Here is a 14,394-nt window from a genome sequence, read left to right as displayed (position 1 = left end):
ACCGTATCACGCCTGCTGGACCGTACCTGAGGTCAAGACTGGCTCTCGGAGACAAGAGAAAGGCCCGCTCCGGTTCCATTTCAGCGGAAAGAAGCCATGATGGCAAGAAGCCGTGGTCGCGATTTTTTCCCAGAAGAGGTGCCATTGACAAAGCCTCCAGATTAGGACTTTCTGGTTTCGGATGCAGGCGTGGGCCGATCTTCATTCGAGTTCAGCACCGACAGCCCATCCTCACATATTATAAATTTCTGGTTTCGGGTGCAGGCGTAGGCCGATTATCATTCGAGCTCAACACCAACAGCCCGTCCTCACATATTATAGATTTCTGGTTTCGGGTGCAGGCGTAGGCCGATTATCATTCGAGCTCAACACCAACAGCCCGTCCTCACATATTATATATTTCTGGTTTCGGGTGCAGGCGTAGGCCGATTGTCATTCGAGCTCAACACCAACAGACCGTCCTCATCCGAGGCCAGCAATCAATCGGCCAAGCCAATGCCTCCATCGACTCGTCAGGCGCCCTCGGGCGAACGACGCACCCACGACCCGGCACCCCCAGGCGACAGGAAAGCAGAGACGGGGACCTCGCGCACGCCAGCCTACTTGGACTTGCGCGTCGGACGTGTTCTCAGCATCACGAAGCATCCGAGAGCCCGCAAGCTCTACGTCTCGGCGGTGGTCGCTGGTGACAGTCCGGGTGACAGGGGGACCTTCCAATACAGAGGGCAGACGTGCCGAACCGTGTGCTCTGGGCTGAACGGGCTGGTGCCCCTGGAGGAGCTGCAGGATCGCAAGGTTGTCGTCGTGCGGAACGTCAAGCATGTGGGCATGTGCGGTATCGTGTCCACCGCCATGTTCTTCGCTGCCGTCTCCGAGGCGGAGGATGAGGGGCACCGCCGGTGCGTCGTGGAGATGGTCGATCCTCCCGCGGACTCGAAAGCCGGCGACCGAGTCTTCTTCCAAAACTGGGAGGACACACCTAGGGAGCAAATCAGCACGCAGAAAAGGGTCTGGAAATTCGTGCAGCCCGGTTTCAGGACGACGGATGATCTCGAGATAGAATTCTCGCCTCGCCTCGCGCGTCTCGACGGCCAACCCGGCAAGTTGGTCACAGACAACGGCGCGGCGTGTACCGTTCGTAGCCTGAGGGGAGCCGCTGTCCGGTGAAGACCCGGCAGCAGTGACTCGATCGTCCGCGTTTCGAGTTCTGGCCACCGTAGATTGACGCTAGGCCAAGGCTGTCTCGTACCGTCGCTCGCGAGGCTGTCACGGGTCGCATCGAGGGAGAGTCATCTGATCACGGGCAGTGAGGGAAGTGAGTAGATAGATGAATAGCATTCAACCTACAGTCTAACTACGTCGAGCCTCTAGCTCCTCTCTGCTATTCTCCCCACCATGGTGCACATTCAGCTGTGCGAGACGTCGACTCGGGCTTCCGCGGCCCGCGACTGCTGCAGCGCTTTCTTGAACCGGGAAGAGATGGTCACCCAGCTAGCAGCGTAGATGACGGCCCTGAAGCAAGCACCATCCGCCGCCTCGCCGAAGCCGCGCTCCAGAGCGTCCCGCACGAACGGCCAACGGACGAACCCGAGCTCTCGGATGGACTCTTCGGTCAGAATCCGCCGGAACATGAGATGAAGCGGACCACCCTTGGCCCATCGGATCGGCGCGAGAAACATGACCTTTCTGCGTCTGTACATGTCCTCCGACACGAACGGTCGCACCGCCTCCCGCAGAATCCATTTTTCGGTGACCGATCGAAGACCAGAGCCGGAGCTCCTCCACCAGTAATCATCTGCGCTGCCCCGCGAGCGGCCCCGGCTCTCGTCTGGCGAGTATCGCATCTTCACGCCGGGCGGCAGCGCGTTGACATGCTCCGCGAGGCGGTGGTCGAGAAAGGGCGGCCGCCCCTCGACGCTGTTCCTCATCTCAGACCGGTCCCCGAGCCCGGTCAGGATGGTGTTGGGCAGCAGCGTCTTCGCCCACATGTACAGCGACTTGTGCAGCGGGTGCCAGCTCTCCATCGCGTCCTTGCCGGCAAAGAAGGACCGGAGCCTCGAGCCCGGCACGGATTCCCGGTCGGCGAGCACCCAGTCGGCAAAGATTCGGCCCTGCGGGAACAGGGAGAGCACCGCGGGAAGAGTCATGCCCTTCTTCAGTTCCGATTCCGGCTGCGCGCCCATCGCCAGGCCGTGGGGCCTGACCATGTCCGTCATTTCAGGGATCACGCGTGACTACAGCGCCAGCCGATCCTCGTCGGCCAGGACGGAATCGGCCAGGGCGGGATCGGCCAGGGCGAGATCGGCCACGCTGCGGTCCGCCTCTTGCAGGAAATCGGCGGCAAAGTACGAGTACCCCGCAAAGTGCTCGTCGGATCCTTCCCCGGACAGCACGGACTTGATCCCGTGCTTGCGTGGCAGGCTCGACAGCGCGGATTTGGCCGTAGTGTTCAGGTCGAAAATGTGGTGCTCGGTGTGGTATACCGAGTCCTCGAAGTTGTCGGCAAGCCTCTGCTCATCCATCTCCAGCTTGTGACACTCGACCTGCAGTCCGAACCTCTCGCTGAGCCAATCCACCGTGCTGGCCGCGACGTCTGGCGGAGCAGGGGGTCCGTAGGTTAGCACGTGTACATTTGGGCAGGGCGCGACGGCCGCCGCTCACCTGATTCATCATACGTGGCATCGGTATAGCCGACAGTGAAGCACTTGATCCCGGGCGGCCGGCCGACGACCTCCGCGCCGCCGCCGCCCAGCTTCACGTTCTCGCGACTCACGAGATGCGCCACTATGCCGGCGACGGCAGAGGAGTCGATGCCCCCGGAGAGGTAGAGACCCATGGGGACGTCTGCCCGCAGGCGGACGCGCACGGCGTCGACCAGCTTTTCACGGACATCCTCGATCATCCTGGCGACAGGCACCTCGTTGCCCTCCCCTTCGCGGTCCGTTGCCGAGTTGGCGGCATACTGCTGGTACCAGTACGGCTTGGTGCGCAGGTCCGCCCTCGCGGATTCCGGCCCGATCTCCATCCAGTGGCCTGGCGCAAGCTTCTGCACGCCCTGAAACATGGTCCTGTCGTCTGCCAGCCACCCAGACGTGGCTATGCTGTCGACGTCCCGCTCCGGGACCCAGCCCAAGGCGAGGAACGCCTTCGCTTCGGCCGCGAACAGGATCCGCCCTTGCTGCGTGGTCCAGAAGAGCGGCTTGATGCCGAACCTGTCCCTCGCGGCAATGATCCTCTCCTTATCGCCCCCGGCATCGACGATCACGAAGGAAAACTCCCCGCGCAGATGTCGGAAGAGCCCCGGCGCGCCGTGGACGACGTAGAGGGCCAGGACAAGCTCACTGTCGCTGCGGCCGCCAAACTCGTACCCGGCGTCCTCGCAGTGCCGGCGAAGCTCGTCGTACTCGTAAATCTCTCCGATCACCACCGCGTGGATCTTTTCCTCTGCGTCGTGCAGCGGCTGAGATCCGGACGACGAGGTGTCGTTGATGGCAAGTCGGCAGTGTCCAAGGCCAACCGTGGCATCCGCGTTGACCCACACGTCCCGGCCATCCGGGCCCCGATGCTGGATCAGTTCAAGAGCCTTTGCTAACTGCTGCTGTAGTTCGAAGCGTTCGAGACGAAAACTATCGGCCTTCGTGCTGTTCTCACCGTACGTAGGAGACGCGGGTTGGCTCCAAGACGGGTCGGCCGCCCCGGTGGGAGTGTACACTGCCACGAAACCACACATCGCTGCTGGAGAGAATGGTTTCAAGATGAGTCGGGCGGTTCCCTGTGGTGGCGGGATGTGATTGATCCGGTCGAATCCCTCTGACAGGCATGATAGCTGTGCTGCCCGGAGCGGGAGGCGCAAGCATAATATCATGAGATTTCCGCTCCCCGCGGGTAGGGACTCTATCCTGTTCGTTCCGCCACCGCCACCCCCTTTCCCCCCGGCGATGTGTTTGTCATGGGTGAGTAGCCAAATCTGGCCACGGATGGCGGTAGCGGCATGACCGTCGAGCACGCGGCGATCTTGGAGGGCCCGAAACGGCTCCCGCCATTGGCTCCATCGGCAGCAGACATAAAAACCGGCTGTATAATACGCGACGAGTTCACGCACGGAGCAATCAGAAACGACCACCGGCATAAGGTGTGGTTGCACTATACGACCCGCGTGTGCTGTCGCGCCAACCTTCCGCGCCACGGTCACGCAGCGTCTCAACACTCTCAGCATGGCCAGTACGGTGGATATGGCCAACGCGGCCAAGGCGACCAGCACGGCGCCGCCGAACCATGCTGCGCCGGAGACCCCCTCCTCACCGGCTGGTCACGACCCGAAGACGGGCTTCGACGCTCGGGAGAAGCTCCGAAAACCGCTCAAGTTCCATCTTGCTTTCTTTTCCATACTGCTGATGGTCTTGATCGTCTCCATCGACGCCACGGCGCTGGCGGTTGTCATACCGGTGAGTGACCAGCCCCGCCGACCGCGGCGCAAGCAGCCCGCTGCCTCGGCTGACGCAGCTCCCAGATCATAGCAGAAGAGCTTGACGGGACGTACCTGGAGGTTTTCTGGGCGAACGCCTCGTTTCTGCTGGTCGTCACCGTTGCGCTGCCCGTGTACACGGGTCTCTCGGAGGTGATCGGCCGCAAGATACCGCTCTACGTTGCCTTCTTCCTCTTCACGGCCGGGTCTGTCGTCTTCGCGACCGCGCAGTCTCTCCCGGTCGTGATCCTCGCCCGCGCGCTGCAGGGGTCCGGGTGCGGAGGCATCGACGTCCTGAACGAGATCCTCGTGGCCGACATCACCACGCTGCGAGAACGGGCCTTCTACATCGGCCTCGTCTCCATCCCGTTCGCGTTGGGGAGCGTCCTCGGCCCCGTCGTTGGCGCCCTGCTCGGCGAGTTTGCGTCCTGGCGGTGGATCGGCTGGCTGAATCTGCCCCTCGTCGCTCTCTGCCTTCCGCTGTCAGTCTTCTGCCTCACGTTGAAGCCGGAGGGCGATCTCGTGCCGCGGCTCGCAGGTTTCGACTGGTGCGGCCTCGCTCTGCTCGTCGTCGGCGCCGTCTCCTTGATGCTGCCCCTGAGCTGGGCGGGCGCCATGTACCCGGGCGATTCGTGGAGGACGCTGCTCCCGCTCGTCGTCGGCGTCGCTGTTCTGGGCGCGTTCGCGTGGCACGAGTCGAGGGCCGCCCATCCCATCCTCCCCTACCGCCTCTTCCGCGCCCGCACGGCCGCCGGGGTGCTGGCTCTCAGCTTCGTGCACGGGATGGTTTCCTACACGCTCATCTTCCACCTGCCTCTGTTTTTCCAGTCCGTCAGGCTGGAGACGCCTCTTCGGTCGTCCGTGTCCCTCCTTCCTTTCTACGCGCTTCTGATGGCATCCACGGGCGTCGCGGCCGTCGTGATCGAGCGGACGCGCCGCTACGTCTGGGCGGTCAGGCTGTCGTGGCTGATTCCGAGCCTCGACCTCGGTCTCTGCACGCTGTGGGGGGCGCACATGAGCCTCGCCCAGACAGTCGGCTTCGAGGCCATGGTGGCGGTCGGGCTTGGCTCCTTGTTCACCGCGCTGCCGATCATGACGCAGGCCAACACGTAGCCCGACGCTCACGGCCACGCAGTGGGCATCCTGGTTTCTTTCCGGCTGTTCGGCGCGTCCGTGGGGCTCGCTGTTTCCGCCCCCGCGTTCGGCAACCAGTTCAGCACCTCGGTCGCTATCCTCGGCGCCCTGCCGCCCGCGCTTCGCCTTCTGTTGCAGGAGAGCCAGGCCTTGGGCGCGATACCGCGACTGACCGGATTGGACCTCTCGCCGGCCGAGCTGGTCGATATCCTGGCCGCGTACGAGCAGTCGTTCCGTGCTGTGTTTTTCGTCCTGACCGGCCTGAGCTGCGTCGGGTTCCTCCTGACACTACTCGCTTCTGAAGCGTCTATCGAGTCGGATGAAGCCGGCAAACAGGAGTTTATGGTATAGGCGGGCGCTAGGGCGGCGTGTCCGCTGCAGCATTCGTGTCCACGCTTGGCATTCGGGCATGTTGGTGCTATTTGATGGTCTACGCCTATTCAAGAATGGCGTTAGCTCTATTTTAATCTATAATCAATTGAATACAGAGAAAAGCGAAGCCAATCTCCCTTTTTTTGGTTCACTAAGAATAGTATGCTGCTACCCTACATCGTGCGTCAGCCCGGTCGGGTCAAGATCTGTTACGCAGTACAGACGTAAATTACACACACACACACACACACGGGTCAAGATCTGTTTACGCGGAAGGGCGCGACACGCAGCCTGGCAAGGTAGCCGCAGTAGGCCCACCCCTCCCAACCAATCATGTAGTTGACAGGACAGTGGTCAAGTAGCCTAGCACGGACTGAGGCTAGCGTGAGTACCGTGACGGGTCAAAGCGCCGGTCTTGAATGCTAGAAGTGTTACCGCCCAGTCTACTGGCTACACGGGTCTCGACTTCATCAGCACCTTCGTCTTTGTCTTGTGGCGCGGGTCGTCGGCGGTCGCGGTACGAATCGCACACATCCACGGCCAGAGAGACGATGGCGAACCCCGCAGCGACGCAGCTCCCAGTCACCGCAAACCCAGTGTCCAGCCGGCCACCAAGAGTCCGCTGCAGCTGTCGCCCGATCTCGTGCGTGCCGAGCGTGAACGCGAAGCCCACGAGGACAAACGCGAGGCCGATCCGCTGGCATAAAACAGCGGCCCTGCCGGCAAGGCGCGGCGGGCTGGCCATGACGGCCGCGGCAATGAACAGGGCGAGCGACAGAAGCAGGAAAACCACGATGGCGACGGCGATATAAAGTAGCACGGTAAACGCGACACACATCTCCGCGCGGCCGGCAAAGGTACCGCACACGTGAGACGTGCCCATCTTCGCCGACGTGAACAGCGACTTACCCACCTCCGACCCGGCCGACCCGAGAAGGTCCCTCAGGCCCCGTCTAGAGCCGGAGCTGTTCTGCTATGCATCGGTCAGCAAAGTCAAAGTCTCGGCCCGTGATGATCGCACCGTCCAGTGGAAGTAGCCTTCCCTACGGCAAGTCTCGCTGAGTAGCATGGCGCAGGTCACGACGACGACGACGACGCAGCACAACTGCTTTGCGAGGAGTCCGTAGTTTTTCTTCACGTAGGTCTTCATGTTGGTAGTGCGGTGATCGGATCATGTCGATACCAAGGCGGCAGCCCTGCTATAAGTACACCGCACGGCGAGCCGATTGCCGCCCCTCGACTGCTCACGCAGCATTCGAAACCCGACTCCACACGGAAGCGTGTAGTCCCACGCACAACACTACGAGCCTTTGGGCGTGGATGGCCGGCTCGGCAAGAGTATACTGCAGACCGTCCACCGAAGCGAGCTAGGTGACCCGTATCAAGGCGGCCGCCCGGACATCCCTTCAGAAACGGCGACAGCGACTCCCCGTCAAACCTGTCGGCGCGACGATGGCCTGGGCACCTCTGCGGGAGAGAAGCAGGCGGAGGGTTAGCGACATGCGTTTGTAGCCAGGCTTGCAGCGCAAGAGGATGGACGAGAACGACACCTGTGACCTCGCGGCTGGCATTCCATGAGCTGCGTCGCTTACACGAAGACGGGCAGCCCTGGGTGACGTGATGGTGTGCTGCGTGATGACGGGAAATGCGTGCTCTGTCCGTATTTTCGACTGGCCGTCTTTCTCTCGCACCTTTCCGGTCGGACTGTGCTTGTCGAACTGTGTCCTGAGAAAGTGCTGCAGGCGACGCAGATCAAGGTCCGGTTACGGCTTACCGCTCGCACGATATGCTTGAACGCTGCCGCAGGAGAGAATCCGTTCGACTGATGTGGAGCATGGCAACGCGGGACGACAAGCATACGCTTTGTAGATGGCGGTGCCGGATTCGGCTCTCCGTTTCAGAGGGTCGCGACCGGGAAAGCATTTTAGCCAACCATCCCTCCGATACCTCCGCGATAAGCCTTCCGCCAATTTGTTGTGAAACCTAGGCATCGCACAGTCACAGATGGGGCACAGGATAGTTGTAGACTTGACAGAGGCCGAGCAGCTCTGCTTCAACTGCGGAGCGGCGCTCGGGGACGGGCCGAAGCACCGCATCCACGGATATGTAAGTACGGGGGACCGGGTTGGCCGTCATTGCTAATAGAAGAAGCTCCTTTGCGGCGAGTGCGCCGACATAGTGTCGCTGCTTCGAGGGCCGTTAGAGAAGTGGTGCAGTGGCCATGCAGCACCTCTGGCACTTCAGGTACCTCCACTTCAGGCGCACTTCCACTGCTGCCTTTCTGACCCTTTCATCCCATTCATTCTTGCCATCTTTTGCACCACAATATAACCATGTTCATCTGTTGTCCGTGGCTGCTAATGAAGCAAGCGAGAAGCTAGAACACGAAGCATTATAGACGAAGAGGCCACTATCGGAAAAAAACGCGGAAGTGGCAGCAGAGTCACAATATAAGCCTGAGTTAGACTGGACAAATCACAAAGCTGGAGAGGCAGGGATCTTTTGATTGATCTTTGATAGAAAGATGTATATACACGTTCTCGCTTGTCTGTACACTGCTTGACGAGTTGCGAGCTCTCCGCTCCTCCGCATATAGATTTGCGTGCTATTGGTTATAGGACGGCAGGGAGTCTCGTTCATGTCTCCTCCGATTAATATTGACTTCTTGACAATAGTACCATTCTTCTGTGGGCCTGCTTCAGGGATAGTGTTATCGTAAAATTGTGCCTCAGGCACATCATATTTGAACTAGGTCTTAGCTCCCGCTTTCACCAGCAGCTCGACAATTTCCAGAAAGCCGCCTTCGCCTGCTGCCTGGAGAGCAGTCCGTCCATACAATTGAGTAGCAGCGTTGACGTCTGCTTTAGCACCAAGAAGTCGCTCAACCACCTCTAGGTGACCACCTTCGCATGCCGCCCGCAGAGCAGTTCGTCCGGAAGAATCAGCAGCGTTAACATATGCTTCAGCACCAAGAAGTCGCTCAACCACCTCTAGGTGACCACCTTCACATGCTGCCTGGAGCGCAGTCCGTCCAACAACCTTAGTAGCAGCAGCATTGACATCTGCTTTAGCACCAAGAAGTCGCTCAACCACCTCTAGGTGACCACCTCCACATGCTAGTTGAAGAGCAGTCCGTCCGGTATATTCAGCAGCAGAAGCGTTGACATCTGCTTTAGCACTAAGAAGTCGCTCAACCACCTCTAGGTGACCACCTTCACAGGCTGCCTGGAGAGCAGTTCGTCCGGAAGATTTAGTAGCAGCAAAAGCGTTGACATCTGCTTTAGCACCAAGAAGTCGCTCAACCACCTCTAGGTGACCCTTTTCACAGGCTGCCTGGAGAGCAGTTCGTCCGGAAAAGTTAGCAGCAGCAGCGTTGACATCTGCTTTAGCACCAAGAAGTCGCTCAACCACCTCTAGGTGACCACCCTCACATGCTGCCTGGAGAGCAGTTCGTCCGGAAGAGTTAGCAGCAGCAGCGTTAACATCTGCTTTAGCACTAAGAAGTCGCTCAACCACCTCTAGGTGACCACCTTCACAGGCTGCCTGGAGAGCAGTTCGTCCGGAAGATTTAGTAGCAGCAGCAGCGTTGACATCTGCTTTAGCACCAAGAAGTCGCTCAACCACCTCTAGATGACCACCTCCACATGCTGCCTGGAGAGCAGTCCGTCCGGAAGATTTAGTAGCACCAGCAGCGTTGATATCTGCTTTAGCACCAAGAAGTCGCTCAACCACCTCTAGATGACCACCTCCACATGCCGCTTGAAGAGCAGTCCGTCCGGTATATTCAGCAGCAGAAGCGTTAACATCTGCTTTAGCTCCAAGAAGTCGCTCAACTACCTCTAGGTGACCCTTTTCACAGGCTGCCTGGAGAGCAGTTCGTCCGGAAGAGTTAGCAGCAGCAGCGTTGACATCTGCTTTAGCACCAAGAAGTCGCTCAACCACCTCTAGGTGACCCTTTTCACAGGCTGCCTGGAGAGCAGTTCGTCCGGAAGAGTTAGCAGCAGCAGCGTTGACATCTGCTTTAGCACCAAGAAGTCGCTCAACCACCTCTAGGTGACCCTTTTCACAGGCTGCCTGGAGAGCAGTTCGTCCGGAAAAGTTAGCAGCAGCAGCGTTGACATCTGCTTCAGCACTAAGAAGTCGCTCAACCACCTCTAGGTGACCACCTGCACATGCCGCCTGCAGAGCAGTCCGTGCGGTAAAGTCAGTAGCAGCAGCGTTGACATCTGCTTTAGCACCAAGAAGTCGCTCAACCACCTCTAGGTGACCACCCTCACATGCTGCCTGGAGAGCAGTCCGTCCAACAGCCTTAGTAGCAGCAGCATTGACATATGCTTTAGCACTAAGAAGTCGCTCAACTACCTCTAGGTGACCCTTTTCACAGGCTGCCTGGAGAGCAGTCCGTCCATTATATTCAGCAGCAGGAGCGTTAACATCTGCCTTAGCATGAAGGAGTCTCTCAACCACCTCTAGGTGACCACCTTCACATGCTGCCTGGAGAGCAGTTCGTCCATATTGTTTAGCAGCAGCAGCGTTAACATCTGCTTTCGCACTAAGAAGTCGCTCAACCACCTCTATGCACCCTGCATTGGACGCTCTTTGTAGTGCGTTATTGATGCATGTCATTGAGCATTTACCACTGTCTAGAAGAATGGCAACCTCTTCATCATCAGCGGCAACCGCTGACTTTTCTGCTAATTTATCAATCTTCGTTTCATACATACGTAACTCGCCTAAAGCGTGCCGTAAGAGTGCGTAGTGATGGGTCTGATGACTCCAAGCGAGTAACGCATGCCTGATCCGTCGAGAAGACAAATTTCGCCATGGCCTGCTTGCTAGGCCTGAAGTATCCATGACAATATGAAGCCATAAGTCCCAAGTACTAGATCTTTTCTTTCGGAATCTGGTGGTATGGGTAATCCAATGCTTTGCCGCGTATTCAAGAAATGGATGGCTCTGTCGGAACTTCTCCATATCCTTTTCAGTCTTGGTTTTGACAAAAGTCGTGGGGTCTCTGCCAAGATCAGAATCCGCCTTCACCTTGCTGTGCTTCAGAGCGATCTCGACAACTGCCGTTGATAGGTGAGCTACTTTTACCCCGGGGCTGAGAGCCGTACCGGCCAAGGCCACGGGATTTATTTGCAGTTGTCGCCGGGCCATGGTCGTGATGAAGTCGCTAAAACACAGATAGGTAACACATATCTCGCCAGCGAAATGGTCTGCCTCTTCTGGATCAACATGGAAAGCCTCAAGCCGCGCTGGTAAAAGCGACCCTGTTAAAAAGTCTCGGATGGAGCTGTGAGCAAATTGGACGTGTGTAGGCGCCTCTTCTGTGATCTGAAGAAGATTTCCGCACCACACGACAATTCGGTCCATGTTGTGAACCCGGCGCTCAGGCCTTGAATTCCGTTGTCCAATATCAATGGAGACAGCCTCTTGGAGCTCCTCTAATACCAATGGCTGTTTTGCTGCTGCGACCCATCTAAACACTTTACGCACCAACTTGATCCGTTGCGTTTGAGACGAAACGCGCGATAGTATGCGCGTAAAGGTTTCTTCCAAATTCTTCGGTAGGTTGCACAAGGACCGTCGAATGTCGTCATCACAACTTCCGCCGCATATTTCGTTTATCAAGAAAGCGACCCAGAGAAACCTTGATCTTGTTAGCCAAAATAGTTCTTTCAGGAGAAGCGTAGATACTTACATCCCATCAGCATGCTGAGTCAACGTGTCGTTAACTTCGATAATCAGATGGGGGTCTCCAAAGACCAGTTCCTCATTTTGCACCCGTTCTTGGATAGACGCATCAATATACGCGCGAATATCTGAAGCGAGGCGGTCGCCCGCCATCGAAATATGCTCCATGGGAAGGGGTCTGCTGCGTAGATCGATGGACACGCTAGCGCGACTGGCGATGAAGGTCCTCAAATGCGATGTTGTGGCAGTAATTGACGATAGTGCGTCGAGAAGATTTCGCCGCTCAGCAGCGTCGCACTCGTCCAGGCCATCGATAAGGATAAAATGAACGGTCGATTGTTGAACGACATGACGAAGTAGGTTCACCCAGGTTTCGGGCGTGACGAAAGGTGCCCGTTCGAGAGTTCTGAGCTGTTTTTCGACGTATGCTGGTTCTGCCTCGAAGTCTAGGGATTGCCGAATGATTGACCGAATCATCGTTTCCGCACGAAGGGAATCGGTATTATCACGATCCACAAAAAAAAACGACACGCGCGTGTTGCGGTTTTTCGTCAAAAAGACATGATTAATGACATTTGCACTGAAGCGGGTTAATACCAGTGTAACGAAAGGGGATGAAATAGACTGTACTAACCATAAGATGGTCTTTCCAGATCCAACTTGCGTCGCGTTAGCAGGGTCTTTCGGGGCTATAGTGCAACATACTTTTGCCGGAACACCAGAGCAGAGGCGGCCCGGTACCGGTACGCCAGTGTATGAACTCGGGCGCCTCACATATCCACTCCGCCGTGCCGCAGTGACGCTTTTTGCATGCTTCACTAAACGGCCTGCGATAATCATGGGAAGATAACCAGTCGAGAAGCCGCTGCTTTTCCTCTCCTATAAACACGTCAGCTTATTCCTCTCTGTTGCATATGGAAATACTAACTGGATCTACGTGTAGATTGTTGCCTGCTCATTTCCTTGATCTCGTCTAGATCGTTTTCCACGGTCGGAACAAAGGCCCGCAGTCTCGACCTGTTCTTGGATGCGGCCTTTCTTTCGATCGCCTGAAGTTTTTGGTCTTGGTAGTTCGCAAGTGCCGTAGCTGAGGCTACCTCGTCTTTCACCTCCTTGCCTAGCTTTTGTATATCTTGCACAAATGGTTGGAACTCTTTCTCGAGGGACTGGAAGAGTGCGTTTTGCAGCTGTTGCGTCCCTACTACAGGTGAGCGATGGTCAGATCAACAAAAGTCAGGCTCTTCATACATGGCCGTCGGATCACCTCTATTACATGCTTGCAGCAGTGGATGATGGATGCGTTGAAATCGCAAAGTGCCTTTCGGAGTCGCGCCGAGGTCGGGTAGAGAGCCTGATACTCGGAAAAGCGCGGGCATTGCTTGCTGAAAGCCATGAAAATAGCTGAGATGGTTTCAAAATACGATGTATAGTTGACCGCGAGCTGTGATTATCAGTTCATGACCACATACACGCCTGTGAATCACTTACGAGCATGGTGAGCTTTATGCTTCCCCAAACCAAGGCAGCAACGTCGGGATGGGACGAAACAAATGTCTCCACCACCGTGGAGAATGCCTGGACACATTGAAGAACGGAGTAAACCTTGCCTGCGATGGCACGGCCTTTTCTCAACTGATTTTCACGGTCCAGCTGGAGTGTAAATATCATGACGGTGTCTGCTCCTCGGACGGAGCCGAGCTTGCCCAGTCTGCCGCGCTCACCGTCAGTCAATATGCTCTGGAAGTCTCTCAGCGCACCATGTAGTGCCACTTGTGGGTCAGACGAGGTCCCAACAGAGGATGATGCCGGTATAAGTTCCATATCGACAGGAGGGAGTCCGGTCGGCGATCTGATTCGCGGACGCCGGGCGGGGTCGTCGCTGGGTTCGCCCACAATCTCAAGTTGTCTCGCGCAGCTGGGCGAAGCGGTTAGAGCTCTGCGTTTCTTGTTGGTTAAAACGAACGTTCCCGAACCCGCTCATTCAAAACTTAAGACGACGCAGTCATATCGCTCTGTGAATACGTTTCCACGACACAGAACCATGACCGGCTGGTCGATGAGGAGTTTGCCGTGATGCGTGGCGTGATCTAATTGGACGCCACACTTTATGGATGACAAGACAGCTTTTTTTCAAACACCAGCATTCGATACTCGTAAAGCGATGGAGAATATGTGGACCGGTGTTGGAAGACAACTGGGCAGACGAGGCAACATCAGAGAGGCGCGCCTGGCTGTCCGGCTGGACGCTGGTTATGCTCAAAAGAAGGCCTTGCGATGTATTCATGCTAATAGCCTGATCGCTACAGTTCACTCCAAGTGTGGAGATTGGGCATTCAAGGTCTCCGTAGTCTGCTACAGTATAGTCTTCCGTGCTTCTAGCTGTATACCTTGCAGAGCCTGCTGATGCTCTGCCGCTGATTGTCCAATACACAATCCTAAAATCGACCGAGTTTGACAGAGATGAAGGTTGGGCATATTCCGATGTAGCTTTTCAAGCCATTCGTCGGCCACGCTGACCTTGGGCGACCGCAGCAATTTTAGCAGACACTCATCGACACCTTCACGTAGGAGAACATCACAGCTGAATGCTTATGATAGAGTGCGGCGCATAAAAAGAGATGGAAAACGGATGACCGTTGCACAGTATTTGCCACGTGATGTAGGACACTGTCCATCTCTCATCAGCGGCCGTAGGGTCGGGCCGCAAGTCATGCTAGCGGCCCAAT

At 57.1% G+C, this 14,394-nt stretch overlaps 6 protein-coding genes across 6 annotated transcripts; 2 read left to right on the top strand and 4 right to left on the bottom strand.

Moving 5' to 3' along the window:
* Window positions 1-495: 495 nt before the first annotated feature.
* V2A60_008758 (uncharacterized protein) lies at window positions 496-1,167 on the top strand (the record flags this gene model as incomplete). Its single annotated transcript, XM_083260030.1, has 1 exon — window positions 496-1,167. The coding sequence occupies one exon, from the start codon at window positions 496-498 to the stop codon at window positions 1,165-1,167; it is 672 nt and encodes a 223-aa protein (XP_083116156.1).
* Window positions 1,168-1,406: 239 nt separating this feature from the next.
* On the bottom strand, window positions 1,407-2,207 carry V2A60_008757 (uncharacterized protein; the record flags this gene model as incomplete). Its single annotated transcript, XM_083260029.1, has 1 exon — window positions 1,407-2,207. The coding sequence occupies one exon, from the start codon at window positions 2,205-2,207 to the stop codon at window positions 1,407-1,409; it is 801 nt and encodes a 266-aa protein (XP_083116155.1).
* Window positions 2,208-2,234: 27 nt separating this feature from the next.
* Window positions 2,235-3,730, bottom strand: V2A60_008756 (asparagine synthetase B family protein; the record flags this gene model as incomplete). The annotated part of the gene is made up of 2 exons (XM_083260028.1): window positions 2,235-2,593; window positions 2,662-3,730. The coding sequence occupies 2 exons, from the start codon at window positions 3,728-3,730 to the stop codon at window positions 2,235-2,237; spliced, it is 1,428 nt and encodes a 475-aa protein (XP_083116154.1).
* Window positions 3,731-4,214: 484 nt separating this feature from the next.
* Window positions 4,215-5,950, top strand: V2A60_008755 (uncharacterized protein; the record flags this gene model as incomplete). The annotated part of the gene is made up of 3 exons (XM_083260027.1): window positions 4,215-4,445; window positions 4,511-5,515; window positions 5,579-5,950. The coding sequence occupies 3 exons, from the start codon at window positions 4,215-4,217 to the stop codon at window positions 5,948-5,950; spliced, it is 1,608 nt and encodes a 535-aa protein (XP_083116153.1).
* Window positions 5,951-6,350: 400 nt separating this feature from the next.
* V2A60_008754 (uncharacterized protein) lies at window positions 6,351-7,121 on the bottom strand (the record flags this gene model as incomplete). Its single annotated transcript, XM_083260026.1, has 2 exons — window positions 6,351-6,944; window positions 6,993-7,121. 2 exons carry the CDS (start codon window positions 7,119-7,121, stop codon window positions 6,351-6,353), a joined length of 723 nt encoding a protein of 240 aa, XP_083116152.1.
* A 1,598-nt stretch (window positions 7,122-8,719) lies between these two features.
* V2A60_008753 (ankyrin repeat domain-containing protein) lies at window positions 8,720-13,489 on the bottom strand (the record flags this gene model as incomplete). Its single annotated transcript, XM_083260025.1, has 7 exons — window positions 8,720-10,523; window positions 11,676-12,248; window positions 12,303-12,327; window positions 12,374-12,547; window positions 12,597-12,866; window positions 12,917-13,109; window positions 13,157-13,489. The coding sequence occupies 7 exons, from the start codon at window positions 13,487-13,489 to the stop codon at window positions 8,720-8,722; spliced, it is 3,372 nt and encodes a 1,123-aa protein (XP_083116151.1).
* Between the last annotated feature and the right edge of the window lie 905 nt (window positions 13,490-14,394).

The sequence above is a fragment of the Cordyceps javanica genome, chromosome 6, assembly GCF_051103115.1.
Source record: "Cordyceps javanica chromosome 6, complete sequence".
NCBI lineage: Eukaryota > Fungi > Ascomycota > Sordariomycetes > Hypocreales > Cordycipitaceae > Cordyceps > Cordyceps javanica.
This window is presented reverse-complemented; position numbering and strand designations above follow the sequence as displayed.